Genomic DNA, 23,905 nt, shown 5'->3' on the forward strand with positions numbered 1-23,905 from the left:
TACTAATATCGCGGCTACTGAAAAAGGGAAAGGCAAAATGATTGTGGTTAACGATGATCCAATGATTGAGGACGATGATGACGCTGCGGAAGCTGCAACTCCAGTCCCTGCTGACTTCGAATTTGGATCTGGATCCGGGAAAGGCGGCGTCAACGAGATGCGAGAAGTTCCTCCTCCTCTGCTACAAGAAAACCCGACCCAACAAGCTCCACTAGTTCTCACCCCGGCTACAGAAACGGGGACGGAGACCATTGCGGATGTTGCTAAGGAGGCTGTCAATGACGGCGAGGAATGGGTTGAGGAGGATGACGGTTTGGTGGATTGGGCGGAAGAGTACAACGAGACGTCAGATTGGGCGGAGGACGACAATCAAGACAGGGCTCAAGAGGAGAATTTAGAGATCCAGTGCACCCAAGAGGGCGGTTCAATCCCCTCTGACTGGGAGAACCTCGCTGAGGAGGAGGTGGGTCATGAGGAAGAGATAACAGAGGAGGATGTCAGATTGATGCAGGAGCTAGAGCAGGAAATGATTCTCGATGGACTGCTTGATAATGACGATCTGCTTGGCGAGGATCTGTTGGGTGGTGAATCGGAGGGGTTACTTGACGGTGGTAGCTCTGAGAGGACTGTCTCTGAGCAAATTGCTCCCATCTCTCACCGGCGGATGGCGACTCCGGCGACCTCCCAGTCTCCTTCTAGTAAGCGTGCTAGATCTCCGATGAAGGAAAGGAAGACAAGATGCAACAATCGGACTGATGGGCCAGGTTGTGAGGAGGCAGGCCCAATTGAAGTTGGTGGGACCTCTGATGCAAGCAAGGCCGAGCCCAAAAAGCAGGTCCCCCAAGCCCAAAAATCGGCATTGCGGCTTCAAGAAAATTAAAGTTGTTTGGAGGAAAAGCTTCGCCGAAGAAGAGAGCGGCGCCTAGCCCAATTGAAGCGACTCCACCAAGTTCCGGTACAAACATCCCTCAGAATGAGGCGGTTTCAACCAAGAATAAAAAGGATAAGGACAACAAGAAGAAAGCTACTAAGGCCATGAAGCCTAAAAACGGTGAGGAGGAGCCCCGGATCTCCCCCGACCCGCCAGCATGAGGACTATAGCTTGGAACTGTCAAGGGGCGGGAGCAAAAGATACTCGGCGCCGACTGGTAGAGTTGAATAGGATGTACTCGCCAGGTTTTTTATTTTTATCAGAAACGAAGAATGCAAAATTGTATCTGCAAGATGTGCAAGTAGATCTAGGTTTTGATAACCTCCAAACTGTGGAACCGGAGGGTTTAAGTGGTGGTTTAGCTTTAATGTATTCGAACGATTTCCCGGTTAAGTTTTTATTGTTAGATGACCGGTTAATCGATATCGAGACTATTATTAATGGCAACCGGGTCTTTATGACATTTATTTATGGTGATCCTGTTGTCTCAAATAGAGAATATGTTTGGGAACGACTAATGCGTATCGGTGTCTCTAGACCCGAAGCTTGGTTTATTATTGGAGACTTTAATGAGATAACAGGTAACCACGAAAAAAGAGGAGGAAAAAAACGTTCTGAAGCCTCCTTTCTACCATTCCGTGCTATGATCCATTCGTGTGGACTTATTGATTTTCCCTTTCATGGAAATCAATTTTCATGGATTGGACAACGGACAAATGGTAAGATTCGATGTCGACTAGATAGAGCTATGGGCAATGAAGAATGGCACAATATTTTTTCTCACACTAATGTGGAGTACTTAAAGATGTGGGGTTCGGATCATAGACCACTCCTTGCATCTATACAATCAAGTCCGAGGAAGCCCTCGCGAAAATTCATGTTTGATAAAAGATGGATTGGGAAACCGGGCCTTACCGAAGCAGTATTGGAAGGATGGAATGGAGAGAGTGGTCGAGCTGACCGACCCTTAATGAAAAAAATCCAAAACTGCAAACGAGTTATCTCCATCTGGAAGAAATCAACACGAACCAACTCTGAGGTACTCATCAAGGAACTTCATGACAAAATTGAAGAAAATTACGCGGATGACAATGCATCTTTGGATGAACTTCGGGAGCTCAAAAAGCAATTGAGCGATGCCTACACCGAGGAAGAAATATTTTGGTACCAAAAGAGTCGCCAAAATTGGCTAGCGCTGGGTGATAAAAATACAAAATATTTTCACGCTATGACGAAACAACGAAGGGCGAAGAACAAGATTTTAGGCATTCTAGATGATAATGAGACGTGGATAGATAATGAAGATGGTATCGAAAGAGTCGCAGTGGATTATTTTGAAAACCTATTTACTTCATCGAACCCGATGGATCCAGTATCCGCTCTCCGAGACATCTCACCATCGGTTACCCCAGCTATGAATGAGTTCTTAGTTAAAGAAGTCACCGAAGAAGAAGTCAAGCGCGCCTTATTCACCTTGAATCCGACTAAGGCCCCAGGCCCAGACGGGATGACTGCTCTTTTTTTCCAACGGTTTTGGGAAGTCATAAAAGGCGATCTCACCAATATGGTGAAGAATTTCTTTAGCTCCGGAATTTTTGACGGGAAGCTGAATGAGACCAGTATATGTCTTATCCCTAAAGGGGAAAGACCGCGTGTAATGTCAGGTTTTCGTCCTATTAGCTTATGTAATGTAAGCTATAAGGTTATTTTAAAAATCTTAAGCCTTCGGCTAAAGAGATTCCTTCCGGAGTTAATATCCGAGACGCAATCTGCATTCGTTGCAGGTAGATTAATTACTGATAATATCCTGATAGCGCAAGAAAACTTCCATGCTCTTCGTTCTAATCCGGCAAATCGAAAGAAGTTTATGGCTCTAAAAACGGATATGAGTAAGGCCTACGATAGGGTGGAATGGGGGTTCCTCCGAGCCTTGATGGAAAAGATGGGATTCAACATTCGTTGGATAGATTGGATAATGCAATGCATTACCTCAGTGTCATATCGGATTTTGATTAATGGCGATCCAAAAGGCCGGATTAGACCAACCCGAGGGATTCGTCAAGGAGACCCAATTTCTCCGTACCTTTTTATCTTGTGTACGGAAGCACTTATCGCTCAGATCAGAAAGGCTGAAAGAGAAGGCAAAATTCAGGGGCTTCGGATTTCTCATGCGAGCCCTCGAGTCTCACATCTCCTATTTGCTGATGATAGCCTATTTTTCTGCCAGGCCAATGTGGACCAGAGTAGAGAAGTTATTGACATCATCCGCTCATATGGCGGGGCATCTGGACAAGAGGTTAATCTGAATAAATCATCTATTATGTTCGGTAACGAGGTCCCACCCCCGGTCCGGCAGGAAATCAAAACAATTCTTGGGATTTCACGTGAAGGCGGGATGGGAACTTATTTAGGCCTCCCTGAAAAAATCCATGGATCCAAAGCTCAGGTCTTTGCGTTTGTGAGAGATAGACTACAATCTAGAGTAAACTCGTGGTCGTCTAAATTCCTCTCTAAAGGCGGAAAAGAAGTCCTAATCAAATCACAGGCACAAGCTCTTCCGACATACGTTATGTCGTGCTTCCTACTGCCAAAAGCAATATGCTCTAAGCTTACTAGTGCAATTGTCAATTTTTGGTGGAGTAATAAAGCAGAAAGCCGTGGAATTCACTGGATAGCTTGGGACCAACTTTGTACCCAATTATCAGACGGAGGGCTTGGATTTAGGTCCTTGGAAGATTTTAATCTCGCACTCTTGGCGAAGCAATTATGGAGATTACTACGATTTCCAGATTCTCTCCTTAGTAGGGTTCTTAAAGGACGATACTTTCGGTACTCTAGCCCGTTAGAGATCACTGTCTCCAATCGTCCGTCGTATGGTTGGAGAAGCATGCTGGCCGCCAAGGACGTTCTTAAATATGGAATCCGTAAGACCATTGGCTCGGGCTTCGGTACATGCATTTGGACAGACCCTTGGATACCAGAAACTCCGGCACGCCCACCTAGGGGATTATCGATGGAGAGAGACCCCTTGGCTTACGTTAATACCTTAATTGATTTTGGGTCTAAACAGTGGAAGATGGATCGTCTCCGGGAACTTTTTCCCCCAGAGGAAATTACCCTTATATTAGGGATCAAACCGAGTCGTATTGTCTCGAGTGATGGATATTGTTGGACAATGACGAAGTCGGGTAATTACACCGTCAAAACTGGTTACGAGGTCGCGAGAAGCATTTCTCGCCCTGTTTGCGACCACCCTTCTCAGGGACCTAGTGTTACGACACTAAAGGCGCAAGCTTGGAAATTAAAAACTACGCAAAAATTAAAGCATTTCGTGTGGCAATGTGTCTCTGGTTGTTTGGCTTCGAGCCAACGACTATTTTATCGCCATATCGGTAGAGATAAAGGATGTTCAAGATGTGGTGCAGAAGAAGAATCAATCAACCACCTGATCTTTGAATGTCCTCCTGCTAGACAAGTCTGGGCTCTCTCCAACATTCCATCTTCCCCAACGCTGTTTCCCTCGGCGTCACTCTACAATAACTTAGATTATCTGTATTGGCGGGGTAAAGAGGTGGGGGCGGATGAAGAGAGCCTAAGAGTATTCCCATGGATTATGTGGTATATTTGGAAGGCGCGCAATCGAAAGATTTTTGAGAATTTAAGCGTCCCACTTCAGGAAACGCTAGATCTTGCAACTCAGGAGGAAGGCGCGTGGAGGCGAGCAAATCAGAGAGAAGACCCCCAGGCCGGGCTGGTAACTAGTACGCATGAGCCGCCATCTCCAGAGGATTGCCCGGTTTGCTATATTGATGGATCTTGGCTCGGGACGGAGACTAGGAGTGGACACGGGTGGCTTGTTTATCAAGGAGGACGACTTCTACACTTGGGATTAAAAGGCTTGCGTAGAAGTCTTTCTCCCCTTCATGCGGAACTGGATACTCTTTTATGGACGATGAAGTGCTTAGTGGCAATCCCATTGACGAGCATCCTCATTCAGACGGATTGTTCTGACCTATTGGCTATGACTGGTGCTCCTGAAGAGTGGCCTACGTTTTCTACAGAATTGAAAGACTTTGCATATTATAGGGATCGTTTTACTACTTTCAGTCTTAAGCATATCTCCCGTAGTGGTAATACCTCCGCCGATTATCTTGCGAAATGTGCAAGAAATCGCGGGTTCTGTTTTTCCCATGTAAGTTCGACGGTCCCTGATTGGCTCTCTCTAGAATAAAGTCTTATTCCGTGAATTAATATATGGTGTCTGATTGACAAAAAAAAAAAAGATATTTAAATTAGTGGACCATAAAGTTTACACGACAAAACAGTGTTGCAGCCTTGCAGGGAGTTTGCCACATGTTTTAAAAAAGAAAAATAGTTTTAGACTGTTTTTTTTTTTTTTTGGCCAAAATAGTTTAGACGGTTTATAAGCAAAAGTTGTTTTACTCCATTAATTATTTAGGGTGCAAATGGTTGCATATGGATGAAAAATTAGAAAAATTGAGTTAAAGAAAAAAAAGATTGAATAGTATTCAACTCATTCCTCTGCGAAATAGGAGATGAACAAGTTGAACAAATTTTCTTTATAATTAGTTCATTTTTCCATTTTTTTGAGTTGAATGGGTTGAACCATTTTTTCAACTTATTCATCTCAAATGGTAAAAAATTAGATGAATGCTCATTCAACTCTTTCAACCATTTAATTTTAGGCAACCATTTGCACCCTTAAACTGATAGGAAGTAACAAATATCTATATATGGAACGTTACGAGAACTTGGAGGGAAAGACCAGGTAAGAAAAATGTACAAACTTTTACGAATGGTTTAAACTTTAAATATTTTGTCCATATATAGAGATATATACCAGCATAAATGCAGAAGACTACTATAACCTAAATTTTAGCTATTTCAGACATATCAACACCTACATAAATTAAGACCCAGAGAAACGAAAATGAAAGCACACATGACCAGCAAAAAAGCTGTACCTATACATCTACGGTTTTGTCTCGTTTTGAGTATTAGAACGGTGCGTTTCATATTGATAAGGTACTAGTCAATATGTCTCGTCTCTTTCTTCCTTCTTGCCTTCAACACTCTCTCATCCTCTTTCTTTGTTTTCTTCAAAAGCTCTCATTTGCATTTATTATTATTCGCATTGCTTGTCTGCCTTCTTCTTCTTCCTCCTCTGTTTTTTCTCATTCCCATCTCCAACGTCCAATTATGAACACAACCCAAATTATAAACCCGACCCGACCCATTTGGCCTGGTTTCTCTTCTTCCAAATCTCTATGCGGCGATGCCAACTGCATGGAGCAGCTTCTCCTCCATTGCGCAAAGGCCATCGAATCAAACGACGCCACGTTGGCTCAACAGATCATTTGGGTGCTCAACAACCTCGCTTCACCCGACGGAGACTCAACTCAGAGACTCGCTTCCTCCTTCCTCCGCGCGTTAATCTCACGCGCCGCCTCCAAAAGCCCTGCGTTCGCGTTTCTATCACTGGCTGCTACCGCTTCCGTCTCCCAGAAAATGCTACACCGGTTCTCCGTCATAGAGCTCGCTGAGTTTGTCGACTTAACGCCGTGGCACCGTTTCGGATTCATAGCCGCGAACGCCGCAATCCTTGACGCCGTCGAAGGTTATTCCTCTGTTCACATCGTTGACTTAAGTTTGACTCACTGCATGCAAATCCCTACTCTTATAGACTCCATGGCAAACAAACTCCACAAACAACCCCCTCCGCTTCTCAAACTCACTGTCATTGCTTCCGACGCCGAATCTCATCCGCCACCGTTGCTCGGAATCTCCTACGAAGAGCTGGGTTCAAAGCTAGTAAACTTCGCGACAACACGTAACATAGCAATGGAGTTTAGAATCATCTCTTCTTCTTACTCCGACGGCCTCTCCTCCCTTATCGAACAACTACGAATCGACCCATTCGTCTTCAATGAAGCTCTCGTCGTTAACTGCCACATGATGCTTCATTACATCCCCGACGAAACCTTAACTTCGAATCCTCTCCGATCAGTTTTATTGAAAGAACTTCGAGATCTAAACCCAACGATCGTAACCCTAATTGACGAAGACTCGGATTTCACCTCGACTAACTTTATCTCCAGGTTTTTCTTTCTTTTTTTGGTTATATTTCAAAATTTAAACCTAAAGACGAATGTTTGACCTTAAGATCCCATTACAAAAAGAAAATGACGCAATATTTCAATGAGACTAACATATGAAAGTGATACATGTGAGTAAAATGTGTGTTAAAATGTTCAGGTTACGGTCTCTCTACAATTACATGTGGATTCCTTACGAAACCGCCGACATGTTTTTGACACGCGGCAGCGAGCATAGGCAGTGGTACGAGGCAGATATAAGTTGGAAGATAGATAACATAGTAGCCAAGGAAGGTGCCGAGAGGGTGGAGAGATTGGAGCTGAAGAGCCGGTGGTTCGAGCGGATGAGGGAAGCTAAGTTTGCCGGAGTTGGGTTCGGCGAGAGGGCGGGGACGGAGGTTAAAACAATGCTGGAGGAACACGCCACCGGTTGGGGAATGAAGGAAGATGTTGAGGACGATGATGACGTGGAACGTTTTGTGCTGACGTGGAAGGGACATAGTGTTGTGTTTGCATCGGCTTGGGCACCAATTAATGGGGTTGCTGCTGATCTTATATAATGATGCTTATCTTATCTTAATTAAGGATTAGTAGTGTAGGGAATTTTAACCTGACCGGACCCGTTGTGTCTGAATGTGCTGACTTTCAAACTCTTTTATTTAGCAAACCAAGTAACGTGATTGGTCCGTTAGCAAACTCTCCAGCTGTGTGAAATTTTGCACGTGCCGCGTTGACTAAACGTTGACTCTTTCAAAGCAGAAGCTTCTTAAAAAAACAAAAAGAAATTAGAAAATGCGATCTACATTCGTCTAAATTTCCTCAAAATCCTTCTTCTTCTTTTTTTTCCACTACAAGTCGCGATTAAAATCGAGTTCATTACTGTTCGATTCTTTGGTCTTCTTCACAAAGGTTAGTTAACTTTTCGAGTTCTCTGTGAATTTTCCGAATCTGGTAATCTGTGGAAAGAATTCAAGTTTCACTATTCATGACTGAGAATTCTAAACTTTTGCTGTTGTTGTTGTTTGGATTTCTCTCGGGAATCGAAACTGGGATTTTATTTTTTATATATTGGTAGGTTTACTGTTCACAGTGTTCATGTGTGAGTTCTCGTTCGGGGGATTACATGAATTGTTAATTATCGAATGAAGTTGAAAAAATTACTTATTCCGACGAATTACAATCTGGGTTTTGTAATTCGGATCTAAATTCGACATTTTTTGGTATATCGCAGCTTGCGTTGACCTTATTCACTCGTGATTTGACTTATACGAGAATGCAGATTCAGTATTTTTTTTTTGTTTTATAGGGAAATTCGAGGGACCCAAATGCCAACGAGTCAGCATCATGCCGTTAGAACAGACATAGCAGTGTTAAAATCTCAGATTGAGAAGAGGATTGGTCGGGCCAAAACTGAGAGCTACCTTAATCTCTTATCGAAATTCTTGAGTTTGAAAATCAGCAAATCTGATTTCGATAAGCTAATCATTGCGACGGTGAAGAGGGAGAATATAAGTCTACACAACGCTTTGCTAAGAGGGATTCTTAAGAACGTATGTCTCTCTTCAAAGACACCTCCGTTGATAAAGAATGGTGTAGTAGATTCAGAGAAGAAGAAGAAGCAATTATATGGAGTTTTTGAGACAAGTCTTAGTTTCCAATCTTTGTGCAAAGACCTTCCTAAATCGCCTCGTAAAGGAAGGACTCAACGGAGGTTTAAAGATAGTAATGTTAGCAAAGGTAAAAGTCTAATCACTGAGGTTGTTTCTTCTAGTGGTAGACAACAATGGTTAATGGAAAATGGTGAAGAAGTTGACCAATTGATTCGATGTTGGAGAAGTCAACCTATTGAAGCTCCTTTTGGTGTTAATCTTAGAGATGTTATAGAGAAACAACATCGTATAGGCACATGTTGTTGCTCCTCTGGTGAGCTTCCTGATTCGGTTTCTTTAAAGAAGAAACTCGAAGATGACTCGGGGTTTATGGAGCAAGGATTAGAGGTTTCGGTTGGGTTTGCCAACACGTTAAACGCAGGGTTGGATGTTTTCTTGAAGAGATTGATCAAACCATGTCTTGAATTAGCAGCTTCAAGGTCTAGTAGCCGCCAAAGAGAAGTATGTTCTTCAAGTAACGCTTCACCAGCATCTTCTCTGGTAGATTTTCAAGTAGCTATGGAGTTAAATCCGTCGATACTCGGGGGAGATTGGCCTGCAAAGCTTGAGAAGATCGCCTGCAGATTCAGACAAGCTACTAACTCTTTAAATAGATAGATCAGATTCTTCCTTTACAGAGTTTGTTTTGAACATCTTTAGGTTTTGTGTATATATGTCTTGGTTTGTGTTGATTTTGTATGCTTAGGTTGGATTTGTTAAACAAGTTTAATAGAAATAAGATCATTATTAATATTACAGCCAAAAGAAATAAAACAACGGTTTAAATTTGTTAATGGTTTTCAAAAATACAAGAAGCAGAAACAAACAGAAAACAACAACAAAAACTCATAACACGTCAAGAAACAAATCTCGAAAACAAAACCCAAAAAGGAAAATCAGTTAAAGGCGCCACAGTCACGACGGATGTTACCGTTGCGTCTAGTCTTAACACCAACGCGGCCGAGTTTGGTCATAGCGGTTACAAAAGCCTTGTTGAAAGCAACAGGGTCCTTGGCCCAATCGTTAACGGTGGGCCTTGAGCGACCATCGGTAAAGAGAACTTGGTCGGAAGTGAAGAGTCCCTTGCCTTGTTGCAGATTCTTGAAGTAAATGTTGTCGAACTTTCTTGGAGTGGTTGGGTCCATGTTGATGGCGATTCTTGGGTCAACTTTCTTGGGGCAAGCCAACTGTAGTTCTTTAGCGTAGGCTTTGTTTATAGTTGGGTCAACGGAGTGTGTGCGGTTGAAGTTGTAGATTCTGTTGAACACTTTGCCACAATGAGCGAATCCAAGTGTGTGAGCCGCTGCATTGTTTGGAAAATTTTAATAGCTTAGATTATAATTTATATCCATTTTGGAGATATATATAAGTGGTTTTATTTCTAAACAAATCGAGTTTTTTTTCGCAAAAAGCTTGTTTAATCATTACCTGAAAGAGCGATCATGTCCTCTTGGGTAAGTTTGTTTTTCGCAAAAAGCGCGTTAAGTTCTGTAACTTTGAAATTTGGTCCTGGCAAGTTTCCGTTAACGCTAGCCGCAGTCGACACCAAACCATCAAACCTTCCGAGCTCCACCGTGTAAGACGGTCCTCCGGCCTAAACACATCCAAGAAAAAAAAAAAAAAACTAAATTTAACATTGTTGTATTGATAGCAACTATAAAGTTCTGTGTTTTTGACCTAGAATTTCCCAAAAACATTTTCTATGATTGGAAAAAAATTTAAATCTATAACTTACGGCGACAACAACATCTCGGGTGGCTAAAGTAAGAATATCAGCACAAGAGACTTTGTTTTTGCAACTTGGGATAGCGTCAATAGCTTTCTTGGCTTTGATCACAACGTCAAATCCATCTCCGGCCAAAGAAAGATTGTCTGGATGATCCTTCTCGGCTTTGTTGTTAGGCGTTGACTGAATCATGACCGATGCATCACATCCCTACATACAAAAAAATTTAAATCATCATATCATAGGTTTCAAACATAAAAAACCAACAAAAGTTTGAGCGTTACATTGACGAAGCAATCGTGGAAGAAGAGACGGAGAGTAGCTGGGATGGTGACGAAGGTCTGTTTGATTTTCTGGTTAACGACTTGTTTCACGATTTTTTCAACATTTGGACATGATTTCCCGTAGAAATTTGTTTTGAGCTGAGCAGTGGTTGTGTCCGGGAGCATAGAGATGGTGATGCTAAGAGCCACGACTAGAACCAGACCAAACCGCGCCATTTTTTCGGGAATTGGAAGTTCTTGTGTTTAGGCGAGAGATTGTCTGAGTTGTGAGAAATGAAGAAACTATTGAATGATATTTATAGGAATGGTGAAATAGACTTTATCAATAATATGGTTTAGAAAAATTATATATGTTTTGAAGAAGTATTCAAAATTCGGCCGAATCATATATGTAACTTGGAGCCACGTTCTTGGTGATGGCCGACGAGTTGCTTCCCCAAGTAAATTGGCATTTGAATTAGTAAAAGAATTTGAAAATTTAATCGTTGACTTTGTAGAATGTCTACGTACTAGTACTCTAGTAGTAGTATCTTTCTGTTTTGGGCCAACTTGGGAAATTTGACTTTTATGGGCTTTGTCGTGTTCCGTGTATTCAGGCCCATGGACATAGAAGGTACTCTCAAAAGGGTAAGTTAACGTAATAAGAAATACATAATCGGTGGGTCATCTCAGTCTCAGGCAATCTAAAAGGGTCATCAAGCAACAAGAAACATGCCATTTGACACTTGGAGAATTTAAGAAGGGAGAAGATACTCCCAAACGTGACCTTTGTGCAGAGCAAAAATAGCAACACAATTTTTTTTGAATATATAGGACTGGGTGACCAAAAAGTATTGTAATTTTATATCGATATAAGAAAATTCATTCATGTCCATTTACTGATTTTGATGTCAAGTTTTGAGTTTTTTTTTTTTTTTTTTTTTTCTTGCATAAGTTTTGATCAGATGAGCTTACAGGGGATGTGAAAAATGCCTGATAGGCGATCAGTTTCCTTAACAATTGAAAAACTTAATATTTAATTGATTTTATAAATAAAAGAGGGAATAAGAAAAAAGTGAAAGAGAGTTGGTTTATAAAAAAACTCAGTAAAAATAAGGACGTTTTAGGAAATCGAGATGTCACCCATTGGTCATCATAATTACCCTTAGTGTTAGTGAACTTGAAAAAATCACTTGTTTAATCATCTTGTTTTTTTTTTTTTTCAACTTATCTTACTTTTCAATAATCAATCAATAATCATAATCAAGCTCGTGATTATGAAATGGGGACCCGAGGTTCAGAAATTCAGATGGCCGTGACCCTTGATTTTCTCAACATGTCTCAAAACGAAATTCTCCTATCCATTTCCTTTTTTTTTTCTTTTTGTCATCCGGTTAAGATTAGAATTACCATGGTGGATATTTGGAGGATTACAACATATGCCGGCGGAAAACATTAAATTTTTCCGAAATTTAATATCCTATATAAAAAAAAGCAAAGTACTATACTAAAGCTATCTACATTGGTTATGTTTTCATGAGTGTCTTTAATTTTTTTAATAATTAAATTTAATATGATTTGGTGATGGGTGTCTTTAAAATGTGTGAAAAATGACTAAAATATCTACTTAGAGACACTTTCACAATCTTTAAAGACACTCAACAATAAATCACATTAAAATTAATTATTAAAAAATTTAAAGACATTTACCCAAAAATGACCATTAGAGATGGATGGTCTAAGAGGATTTGTCCAAAAAAAAGTACTATACTAAGAGGCAAAAGATAAGAGTAATAGGAAAATACATGCCACAAAAAATGAACTTAAGCAAATTAAACTCGACAAATAGACACATAATAAACCAACAAGACATCCTATCTGTGAGAAAATCTTTACAAGAATGTAACGAAGATTCTCCAACCAACCAACGAATAACAAATCCTCCTCTAAAGATGACAATTTGCTTAAAAGTCAGAAATCCTAAGCTTCATAATCCGGTAAGAGAGAACCACTAAAAAGTTTCATCATTTATATTTTGGATACCACAATCTTAGATAAGAAATACTTAGATAGAAGTTTCACAATACAACAAAATCCTGAGTATGAAATTTCTTAATATATATAAATGTATACAACAAAATCAAACTATATGTTAATAAATGTTAACGCTATGTATACAGATTAGCATGTATACAATTTCGCATGGATTTTTGTGTTTATATATTTCAACGAATAAGAAATTTCAAAGCAATCAAAGAAACGCATGTATGAACACACACACATATCCATGCGTATAGACTACAACATCATAGACTCGCAAAAATATGGTATCGTTTTTTTTTTTTTTTTTCATCGTTAATTTAAATTGAAAGAGACTAAGTAAAAAAAAACAAAAGGGATCGTATAAACTATAAAGCGCGTGATCGTAGCGGAGGAGGAGGGACAAAACATTACTGCAGAAGTCAGAGTCTCGCTTGCTTCAAGAACCTACGGAAGACACTCGATCTTCACAACTCTCGATCGTTCATTTACATCTAATTTTGTTGGGTCTGATCCACATTTTATTCTATTATTTGGCCATTCCAAAAGTATAAATAATTGTTGTCCACAATTTCCGAGGAAGGAATGAGCACTCCACAAACGCGGGCGTCGATCGGACCCACGGCTCTATGCCATTGCCGCTCCTCTCTCCGGCAACGCGTGCCTCTCTCTCTCTCTCACATCCACATTTCCAAGCACGTTTTTTTCTTTAGTTTATTTGGGTAATTATAGAGATAAAATTGGTAGCTAGTTGTCACATGTTTTTCTAGTTAACATAACAGATGGTTATACATTAGTAAATAACGATAAATTTGATACATGGAGTTGACAAAATGAAATGAGAGATAGAGAGTTAGTGGCTAGGTTTAAATCTAATTTCAACTCAACATGTTAGCTAATTCCCACATATTTTTTGTGAAGAGATCTAAGAGATTACGATTATAACTTGTTTTATTGTTATGGATATATGTTAACACCATGAAATAATTTCATTGAAATTTTGATAGGCAAAAAAAAGAAAAAAAAATTTGTAGCTCAAGTTTTGTATAAATAAACATAATGATTAATGAATAGAAATATATAAATACTAGACTTCTGACATTTTTGCTACTTTATCTATAGTTTTATTTCCTAAATCATTCCTTAACATATAATTATGATTAGTGAGTTGTAAAGGATTTGACATTGTTCCCGTTACACATTACATAAGAAATTGACTTTATATAGACGATAAAATCAACACAAAACGGCCAACTCTAATTAAAGCCATGTCTTGTATTATTAATTTAAATTTGACATAACATGCAAACTCAACGAGATAATAAAATTCTAATGTAGAACAAAAAGTTGGTCCAGGAACATTTAATCAGAAAAACTTCTTCATATAAACAATACTAAAAATAAATGTGATAATTACTTATAGAAGAATTATTTGGTCACTTTTATGTGTGTTTTTGTAGATAGTAGATACGGTGGAGATCAGATCCTGTTGGGTCAGTTTTTAAGACTTTTGAACAGTTCGAAAGGACATCCTTAACAAAATCCAACGGCTAAGATCTCTTTCTCCCCCATACTTGCAGGACCCACGACATGCCACCTATTCGTAGATTCTGATTCGCTCTCTCTCCCTAAATACCAAATTATTCTCTAAAAAGTCTCTCCTAATTATTTTAGAATATCTACAAATTTTTACTAATCATACTTCTTCTTTGTATAATACATTTATTAAGACAACTGGGTTTGTTGATTTGTTAGTCTGGGTTGCATGTGATTCAAGCTCAGCAAGATATAAGATGTTCCCCGTTGGTCTATATTATATCTTAATCATAATTATTATAGAGCCCAATCATATATTATTTATTATTATAAAGTTTATAAGATATAAAGTCTCCAACAAGCACTAAATTCACATTTATTTGACAATATATACACACACACATTCGGGAGATTTTACCAAAAAAATAAAGCTCAAGTGCTCAACGAAAAACTCCAAAACAATTTCGGTATTCATAATGATGATATAAATATAAAATTTCAACCACCAATATAAAAACCATGAATCATAAACCCCCTCAAGCCATGAATATTATTATTCTATGGATGAATTTAATTATGTGAATATGTGATGGATCTGAAATTGAATCTAGTATTGTCTCATCTGTCAAGCATGTATCCATGTACACGATTATGTAGACATATATACTTACATGTAGACTTATTTAGATATTATTATATGGATTAATGTAAGTAAAGCTTTGCTGGAGCTGTCTGAAGAGGAGGCATATGGCATATTTCTTAGAAGAAGGCTATTGGCTAAAGACACACTTGTTTTGTTTGGGCATGAGTTTGCAACAATCACTTTGGTTCTTGTGATATGTGTGTGAGAGAGATTAATTAATATGTTTAAACAAATGATTACTTAAACCTTGTTTTTATAATCATTAAATTAGATAACTTCTTTTTAAATAATTTATCTGCAGTATATATAACTACGAACAATGTGACGCACCAATCCATATCTCTTCTCTAAGCTCATCATAATCATCTCCTTCTCAAGCTCATTATTCCCTTCTTAAAAAAAACTCCTTTAATTTCCTTCATCATCTTCTTCCATCGTATAATCAGCTTCTAAACCAAATTGGTTCCAGGTCAGTAATGATAACACCACTACTTATTATCTCTTCTTAATTTGATTTTATTTCTTCATCAACTTGTATTATATATTAGTTTTTGCTTTTTCGGATACTAAATTTTTTGAACCAAAATATAATTCAGTTCAATTTTCAGATTGGGTTTTGTTCATTTTAGACTGAACAGCTCTATTATTATTCCCACCAAACTTGACATCAATTCTTACTGTGAAAACCACAAAAGTCCATAAGAATGTAAAAGACTCTTTATTAATGAAAAGACAAGATTGACATGCGTCTAAGGGAAAGAACATGAACCACCAAATTGGTTTTCAAAGTACGATATATATTGTTATGAAATTTTGTATGTATAGATATATGAAGATATTTTTGTGCATGTGTGCTCAGATTTATTAGCATTAGTGGCTAAAAATTGCAGAATCTAAACCGATCCTAGCAGACAATTTTTTTATTTTTTTTTCCTGTCCCTAACAACTTTCAAATTTCACAGGTTATTACAAAACAAAGTTCGAAGTTCGTCATATCAAATCTCCTTGAGATCTTGATGAAATAAAATCCTAATCTCTTGGAACGTCAAACATGGAGAAGCTTCTTAATCCGTACGATAAGCAGTGCATGAAAATGGCTATGCTTAAACATGAAGAAACTTTCAAGCAACAGGTAATAATTAGAATCCATATATTACACATTTCACGTCATATATATGTTACATGTTAAAATTAATATATGGTTTTTAATTAATGCATTTTCAGGTATATGAACTTCATAGATTATATCAAGTTCAGAAGATATTGATGAAGAACATGGAGATTAACAAATTTACTACCAAGAATAATCATGTAAACTCAGGTCTAGGAACATTCATCAGAAGAGTTGACCATGAGATTGACCGGCCGGCGAATTTCTCCGGTGGTAATAATATAGAGATTATGGATGAGAGTGAGATCGAGTTAACTCTAGGTCCGTCGTGTTACGGTGGTGATGAATTGATGAGGATGAACAAGAAGAAGAAAAAGAACTCTTTGCCGGAGATGATGGACGGAAATTTAAATTCCGGTCGCCGGAGTTTCTCTTCGTCTTCGACAGGATCAAGTAATAACAATAACAACAATCTTGAAGAACAAGTGAGGCAAGAAAGAATGATGAAGCATCAGAAGCAGCCATGGCTTCAAGCATTGACCTTGAATGTTATTTGATAATAAATAATATTAATTTTAACTGTATTCTGAAATAGATTTGCATCTCTTTTTCCAATTTAGTAGTTTAATTTTTATTTTCTGATGAGATTGTTTTATCATGCCTCTTATCAGGTGATTTTTTTCCTTTTTATTTAATGCTTATCAGTAATTTTCTTCTTTACTAGTTCTTTTTAGGGTTCTTGTAAATAAAATCAATATTAATGTGTTATTGTTTCTGAAGATGAACATTAATAATTATTCTAGAGCTCAAAATATCTATATAAGGTTCGATCTTTAGCTATAAAATGCACAAAAAAAGAAGAAGATAATGAACTTGAATTTTTTTTTTTTGGGTAAGCAAAATTGAATTATTATGAATAAGAAATAATAATAATAGAGGAGAAGTTATAAAAGGGGCCAATGATGAATTAGTTATGGGACAAGAACATGCACTATCTGCTGGCATGTTCCCTTTAGGCTTCAAGCATCACCTACTTCCCCTGTTTTAATCCTGATTTATATATACTTTTTTCTAATTTCCAAAAATATTGAAAATGAAAAGTTACTACTATTAGTTTTTCATACATGACCCCACGATCTTGTTTGATCATTATCAGCTTTAGAATCCCAAATTCTCTGAATCTATGATCTATACTCATAACTTATGAGTCATACAAGTGATAAGTTCCACAGATAAAGTTTTATACATTTATTAGCAAAAATACCATATTTTATGTTCTACTTTCTTTTCATAAAGCTTCACATAATAATATGTATGGAATTTATTTTTCTTTCAAGATTGTGATACTCTTGGAGCTAAAACTTACTTTCAAGCTATTTTAGAATATTTCTTGAAAAAATATTACCAGCTTTATGTACAAACAAACATCATAAACACACAAAAATATCAAATGTTGATAAGTAGAAAAAAAAATCCTTGAATCAGAACTTAAAAGTTCCAGCAAAAATTAAACATACTTATATGTGTGTAAAATATGGTTTTCAAGAAATAGAGTGTCTCCGATCTTTTGGTGGTTTCGTTCTGCCTCTACCGTTGTATGGTGTGATGCCAAAAGGGTTTAGCTTTCCGAGTTTCTTTGAAACAGAGTTTATGAATGATTTTCTTGGTAATGGAGGCTTACCCATGGAAGCAGTTGAGATTGGTGAACTTGGATTGGTGCTGATAGTTGATGATGACGATTTCTTCTCACTCTCTTTCTCAAACTCTTTAAGCTTCATTTTCATTTTGAGAAGTTCGAGCTTCAAGTCCTGGTTTTCGCGTTTCAGCTTGGAGAGTTCGTCGGTGTAGGAGCTGAGTTTGGGAGGAAGAACAGCTGCTGGTGGAGGTGGTGGTGGGGCTGGAGAATCTGAATCGTTAGTGACTTCTCCTCGTAGACGTTGTTGCTCGTAGTAAAGGACTTGAACAATGGTCTGAACAGGAAGACGATCGTTCTGAGCTGCATGAGCGCAAGCTTCTCGTGATAGTTTTTGGCAATCCATTAAGCTGCATACTTTCTTCCTCTCAACATCACTCATATTTGGATGCGCCTGCAAGTGTTCACCCGATATCTCTTAAATTTTCAAAATCTCTTAAGATAATGGGAACTTGATCATCTCCTTAACCACAAGATCTCAAGTGAGGTTTTAACTCTTGAGTTTTGGGTTATACAAAAAAAAAAAAAGGGTAACTAGTTTCCTTAAACACAAGACATATCTGTTTCAGGAAGTGGGTTGCCATCATTTTTTTGCAAGTGATAAGTCTTGATCAGTTTCAGGAAATTAGTTGCCATAATTTTATGAAAATGCTAAGTATCTATCAGTTTCAGGACCACTTCCTGTAAAAGTCGAATATTTACCAGATTTTGTAGTCATCCCTCAAAACGGATTCAGTATTTGATCAATATAGAGTGCAAATGAATATAGATCTTTACTAACTTAATATTACCTTAAGGTAGATGTCGACGGCTCGATACATCCCATCTTCAGTAACCCTAGACTGTTCAGGAATAAGTTCAGCTAAACTGATGAATTTCTGCAAGCTCACATTTCTATCAGATGCAATTTCAGCCATATAATTCTCCAACAGTTTACCAACACGTTCCATATCACCAGCAAGATCAACACCGTTATTGCTTAAGCGGACTCCTTCAACTTCAAACTCAAGATAATTCATGAGAATGCGTTGAACAGTGTCAGTATCAAACAAAGAGTGATCTCCAGTGAATGAATAAGAAGGAATCAAGAGATCGTCGAGCACGGCTTGTCCTAATTGTAATCCCATTCTCTTTTCCAAGTCAAGTCTACAAGCAACCGTTGTTTCAAGGAATATTGCTGCACGTAGAAGCATAGAGAGAAAGCTAACCGACATTGCATTTTTCTCTCGAGGAAGAAGGCTTACGATTGTTTCAAGAATCACTCTTTTCTCGTGTTCTTGTTTTGGTTCAATCTTCTTCATACCTTTCCCGAAAATTTCCTGCATTTTGTAAAGAAAAGAAAGAAAACAACTTTTTATGGATCATTCTTTGTCCCTAGAACTTCAACAAAAGAAGAGACTCATCAACCGAACCAAAATGGTATGTGTGTTTGCAGGAAACTCACCAACCCTCGAAGAGATTTCTGAGCATAGAGCATAAGCACTGGACCAAGTCCATACTGCTTAAACCCTCTAGCCATCATCGCGATCAGGACACGTTGAAACAAATCAATCCTAAGGACCGTTAAGTCTTCAGCCCACCAATCAACCACAGGCTGCTTGCTCTGCTGCTGAACCACAACCTCATTGTTACCACTATTACTGGAGGAAGGACTGCAAAATTGGCTCTCCTGACAAGTCATATAAGCAATTGCATCGATGCAACGGCTCACAAGTTTTACTCTTTCAGCAATGGGCAACAATTCCTCTGATTTGTGCAAGACAGTGATCGAACTCGATAAGCTCTTGAGAGCTACTTCATCCAAGTAAGATTCGGCTCTTACAACGAGATTTTCCACAGAGTGTTCCTCTGTCATCTCTAGATACTCTGCTGCACATCGCAGCATGGCAATGTTCTCTGTACTCATATCAAAGTTAATTCCGTAGCAGAACTTAGCCGCTAGCTCGAATGCTTCAGAGCCTCCTGGGATATCTGTTATATTGATAACGGTGGAATCTGAATCTTTGTTTGATTCCGACACAAGTTTCTTGATAAACCCACATTTTGACAAGAGTGGAAACTGCAAGATTCAGAGAGAAAGGAAACCGAATCGGCAAGAATGTGATCATCACATTGGTTTAACATCATAGAGATTGATCGCTAAATATAGATCTAGAATCTACCTTGTGCAGTGAAAAAGAAGCTTCTCCTACATGAACGGTGACATCACTAGAAACTTCTTGAGAAGAGATCCTGAAACGATGTAATAAAGAGTGGATTTTTATGTTTAATCACAGCAAAAGAGAAACGATTTCTACTTCAGAACTGGAAAGAAAAATAGATTGAGAAACAAAATAATCTTATGAAGAGAATAAAGAACCATTCACTGGTTCTCTTCATGGCTGAAGACAAAAGATCTTTCTTCTTTGCTGACATATTACGAACACTTAGCTCGCAGTTTCTTTTCACTCAAGAAATTCACCATGGAACACTATTTCAAGTCCTTCTCATGAAGAAGACGTGCCGTAACGTACTAAAGGGAGAATAAGATCAACCAAATGAGCTTCTTCCTCTAATAATTGTGACCAAACAGAAAAATAGAACTCAAATTCTCCAAACAAAGAAAACCACAAACTACCCTTACCACCAAGAGCAATGAACAAAACAGAACAGGGTAGTTATGTAATTCTCATGGATAGTACAAGATAGAGAGTCAGTCTAAGCTCTAAGGAGGGAGTGTGTGTGGTAATGGATTGGTTTAAAAATTCACAAGAGTCCAAGTTGATCAGACACACATCTTTGGACCAAAACTAATAATTCCAACTTAAATAAAAGAGTATTGATTCCTCTCCACATATGTATATATCTCATACAAATATAATATAATGTTAGCTATAAATTGGTTTAATGGTAAAGGAAAAGAGAGTGAAGAAGTATAAGTAAGCTGCAGAATCTTGGCTTTGTGACAGAACATGAATGATATGATCTTTGTCCCTACAAAGAGTCTTATCATCTTTAAATTCTTCCTTTTTTTTCTTTCTGATAATTGAAGTCACTATATGCCTCAACATTTTGATTGAGACTCAACTCAATCTTGCAATTAATTGTGTCTCTTGAATAATATAAGACGTCCTCAACGAAAAATTCAAAATTTTCAAATAGTTGCGAACAATAAAAACAGAAAATGATACATGAATCTGAGTTATTTACCTCTAGTTGTTTGTTTTCATGGCTTGGTCAGCTAAATGAGAGTAAAGACGACAAAATCTTCCTTGGAGTCCTCAACATTGGAATCAAGAGTCATTATCGTTAACCAATTCAACCACTTCAAGATCAATAGCATTTTGCAATCTGATGTTAACAATTGTAGACTCCACACTATACATTGAGTCTCTGCATCCATCAAATGCCTCAACTCCTAAAACAACCATTAGCGTAATCTTCGGGCGTATGTAAGACTACGACCAATTAGCTGTTACATTTGTCGGAAAACCCATTGATAGTGATAGGAGTCTGATCAATCTTTAAATGGCTTTGTCGCAGCCCCTTCTTAATCTTGAATCGTGGGGACACCACAAATAGAAAGTTTCCACCTTTTTCTTGCCCATTATTGCAGAGATTTTCTTGAGAATTAGCACCATAATTTAAAGACCCACCGATCGAAATACAATCCATATTTCATTTATATTGGGCCATAAAGCCCATAATGGTTTGTCAGGCCTTTTTGGTAAATTTAGTTGGCGCAAACGAAAAAAAAAGGAAAACAAAAAGAAATCATAATCTCCTCTTCGATAGTGAATGATAGATACGCTCTTCTTCGAATCTCCTCTTCGACGTCTCTTGTGCGCCGTCTTAACCTTACGTGCGCCGTTGGCGCACTCTCCTATCCTACGCTTATCTATCGTCACTCCCACAGCGAAAGCTGTCTCGGACGTTTCCGGTAGTACTACGATCGATCCAGATTCTCTCGTCGAGATCTCTGATTCTAACCAGACGCGGGCGATGTCGAAAGCTCGTGTTTACACCGACGTTAACGTGATTCGACCTAAGGATTATTGGGATTACGAGTCACTCATTGTTCAATGGGGGTAAGATTGTTAAACCCTAGAATTAGCTGAATTGGTAGTTGGTAAAGAAATATAATCGATTTTTTTAGGGTTTGTATTGAATTTGATTTCAGCTTGCTTCTTGATGAAGCTAATCTGATGAAATTGATGCAGCTAATATAGAAGAAACTTTACTTTTATCTCTATTGATGAGTTTTGATTTTTTGTTTTGCTTATAGTTCGTCTGTTATGGTGTAAAGCAGTGATGTTTTAGTTAAAGTGTTGATCTTGTTCTTTGCTCTCTCAGGGAGCAAGATGATTATGAGGTAGTAAGGAAGGTAGGGCGTGGAAAATATAGCGAAGTTTTCGAGGGTATAAATGTGAACAGCAAGGACAAGTGTATAATCAAAATCCTCAAACCTGTTAAGAAAAAGAAGGTGAATTGGTTTTCAATGTTTTGGGTTTGATTAGTTTGGATAATTGAGGTTGTTTCTTGAATTTTATGATCCTTTTTTCGTAGATAAGAAGAGAGATTAAGATACTTCAGAACCTTTGCGGTGGGCCAAATATTGTCAAGCTGCTTGATGTTGTTAGAGATCAACATTCGAAAACTCCAAGCTTGATTTTTGAATATGTTAACAGCACAGACTTTAAAGTTTTGTATCCTACGTTGACTGATTACGACATTCGTTACTATATCTATGAGCTTTTGAAGGTAAACATCTGATATTGGTTGGATTAAAAGTATTCCATTTGACTTCATACTCACATTTTATAAGACTACTTGTTGCAGGCACTGGACTTCTGTCATTCACAAGGAATAATGCACAGAGACGTCAAGCCTCACAATGTTATGATTGACCATGAGCTGCGTAAGCTTCGTCTTATAGATTGGGGTCTTGCTGAGTTTTACCACCCTGGAAAAGAGTATAATGTCCGTGTTGCTTCAAGGTATGGTTTTACTTCATACCCTTTATTTCATTTTTTCGCTGTTGCCAAGCTTCACTCTGATGTTTATCTCTCCTAATGTGTATCAGATACTTTAAGGGACCTGAACTTCTCGTGGACTTGCAAGACTATGACTATTCATTGGATATGTGGAGTCTTGGTTGTATGTTTGCTGGGATGGTGAGTTCATGATATAACATTTGGAAGACTTTACTTTTTTTTTCTGAGAAATGAAATTGTGGTGATCTAATTATTACCTAATTTTTCCTCATTCACCATATTAGATATTCCGTAAGGAACCTTTCTTCTACGGCCATGACAATCAGGATCAGCTAGTGAAAATTGCCAAGGTATATTACAATTCAGTATCTAGAATTTTTGCAGATCTCCGTTTCCATTGTTATCATGAACTCTCCTTCTTATTCACAGGTGATTGGGACTGACGAATTGAATGCTTATCTGAACAAGTACCAGTTAGAACTTGACCCACAACTCGAAGCACTTGTTGGGCGGTACGTGAATATTCAACATTATGTTGTAATCTCTGAGCTTCTAATTTGCATGTAATGAGCTGAAGCTAAGGATAGTTTTGTATCATTCTCTGGTTTTAATGGAACTCAACCTACAGGCATAGCAGGAAACCTTGGTCCAAATTCATCAACGCAGACAATCAGCATTTGGTTTCACCAGAGGTTTATATCTTTTCTTGTGTCCTTGTATAGAAAATGATTTAGTTGGGTTCTAACGGGTTTTTTCATAAACCGTGTAGGCGATTGATTTCCTCGACAAGCTACTTCGGTATGATCATCAAGATAGATTAACTGCAAAAGAAGCCATGGTACGTTGTATGCTTTAGAAAACAAATAAGAAGCCTTTGTTTTTGTTTCTAATCAGATATTAGGTAAATCAATATACTTTGTTGATTTGATGACAGGCACACGCTTACTTCGCCCAAGTTAGGGCAGCAGAAACCAGCAGAATGAGAAGTCAATGAACACAGAGATCTGTCTTTGAACTTTCTGGTGATGATGATGGTATTGTTCATCTTTTCTTCAAGTATTCTTATATCAAGATGATGTTTCTTCTGTCCAACAAATTTGTCCTGACTTCAAATGTCTGAAACCTCTTATACATAAATGTTATTATTCAAGTATGTATTGGTACACGAAATGTTCGAGCTTTCCCGCCATGTTTTCTGGTTAAATGAAATGGATGTTTCCCATA

General features: G+C 38.1%; 6 protein-coding genes across 9 annotated transcripts; 4 read left to right on the forward strand and 2 right to left on the reverse strand.

The window, feature by feature from the left end:
* Positions 1–5,777: 5,777 nt before the first annotated feature.
* Positions 5,778–7,718, forward strand: LOC9301078 (scarecrow-like protein 32). The gene is made up of 2 exons (XM_002864957.2): positions 5,778–7,050; positions 7,208–7,718. Exons 1-2 carry the CDS (start codon positions 5,990–5,992, stop codon positions 7,605–7,607), a joined length of 1,461 nt encoding a protein of 486 aa, XP_002865003.2. The 5' UTR covers positions 5,778–5,989; the 3' UTR covers positions 7,608–7,718.
* A 98-nt stretch (positions 7,719–7,816) lies between these two features.
* Positions 7,817–9,449, forward strand: LOC9301079. 2 transcript variants are annotated; one of them, XM_021015444.1, is made up of 2 exons: positions 7,817–7,956; positions 8,354–9,449. In XM_021015444.1, exon 2 carries the CDS (start codon positions 8,373–8,375, stop codon positions 9,312–9,314), a length of 942 nt encoding a protein of 313 aa, XP_020871103.1. In that variant the 5' UTR covers positions 7,817–7,956; positions 8,354–8,372; the 3' UTR covers positions 9,315–9,449. The 2 variants fall into 2 exon arrangements, with proteins under 2 accessions (XP_020871103.1, XP_020871104.1); XM_021015445.1 differs by having other exon boundaries at positions 7,817–7,953; positions 8,352–9,449.
* On the reverse strand, positions 9,413–11,026 carry LOC9301080 (peroxidase 73). The gene is made up of 4 exons (XM_002866658.2): positions 10,707–11,026; positions 10,432–10,632; positions 10,125–10,290; positions 9,413–9,999 (listed from the first exon to the last, which is right to left on the reverse strand). The coding sequence occupies exons 1-4, from the start codon at positions 10,920–10,922 to the stop codon at positions 9,593–9,595; spliced, it is 990 nt and encodes a 329-aa protein (XP_002866704.1). The 5' UTR covers positions 10,923–11,026; the 3' UTR covers positions 9,413–9,592.
* A 3,942-nt stretch (positions 11,027–14,968) lies between these two features.
* LOC9302777 lies at positions 14,969–16,794 on the forward strand. Of its 2 annotated transcripts, none has more exons than XM_021022119.1 (3): positions 14,969–15,692; positions 15,867–16,036; positions 16,129–16,794. In XM_021022119.1, the coding sequence occupies exons 2-3, from the start codon at positions 15,956–15,958 to the stop codon at positions 16,570–16,572; spliced, it is 525 nt and encodes a 174-aa protein (XP_020877778.1). In that variant the 5' UTR covers positions 14,969–15,692; positions 15,867–15,955; the 3' UTR covers positions 16,573–16,794. The 2 variants fall into 2 exon arrangements, with proteins under 2 accessions (XP_020877778.1, XP_002865005.1); XM_002864959.2 differs by having other exon boundaries at positions 14,970–15,373.
* Positions 16,795–17,399: 605 nt separating this feature from the next.
* Positions 17,400–20,535, reverse strand: LOC9301081 (BTB/POZ domain-containing protein At5g67385). Of its 2 annotated transcripts, XM_021028946.1 has the most exons (6): positions 20,332–20,535; positions 20,068–20,220; positions 19,871–19,940; positions 19,153–19,767; positions 18,500–19,027; positions 17,400–18,102 (listed from the first exon to the last, which is right to left on the reverse strand). In XM_021028946.1, exons 2-6 carry the CDS (start codon positions 20,121–20,123, stop codon positions 17,557–17,559), a joined length of 1,815 nt encoding a protein of 604 aa, XP_020884605.1. In that variant the 5' UTR covers positions 20,124–20,220; positions 20,332–20,535; the 3' UTR covers positions 17,400–17,556. The 2 variants fall into 2 exon arrangements, with proteins under 2 accessions (XP_020884605.1, XP_002866705.1); XM_002866659.2 differs by having other exon boundaries at positions 20,068–20,535.
* A 909-nt stretch (positions 20,536–21,444) lies between these two features.
* On the forward strand, positions 21,445–23,905 carry LOC9302778 (casein kinase II subunit alpha-1). Its single transcript, XM_021028951.1, has 10 exons — positions 21,445–21,775; positions 22,041–22,170; positions 22,254–22,448; positions 22,527–22,684; positions 22,771–22,861; positions 22,966–23,031; positions 23,111–23,193; positions 23,310–23,373; positions 23,451–23,519; positions 23,616–23,905. Exons 1-10 carry the CDS (start codon positions 21,486–21,488, stop codon positions 23,673–23,675), a joined length of 1,206 nt encoding a protein of 401 aa, XP_020884610.1. The 5' UTR covers positions 21,445–21,485; the 3' UTR covers positions 23,676–23,905.

This window comes from Arabidopsis lyrata (genome assembly GCF_000004255.2).
Source record: "Arabidopsis lyrata subsp. lyrata unplaced genomic scaffold ARALYscaffold_8, whole genome shotgun sequence".
Lineage (NCBI taxonomy): Eukaryota > Viridiplantae > Streptophyta > Magnoliopsida > Brassicales > Brassicaceae > Arabidopsis > Arabidopsis lyrata.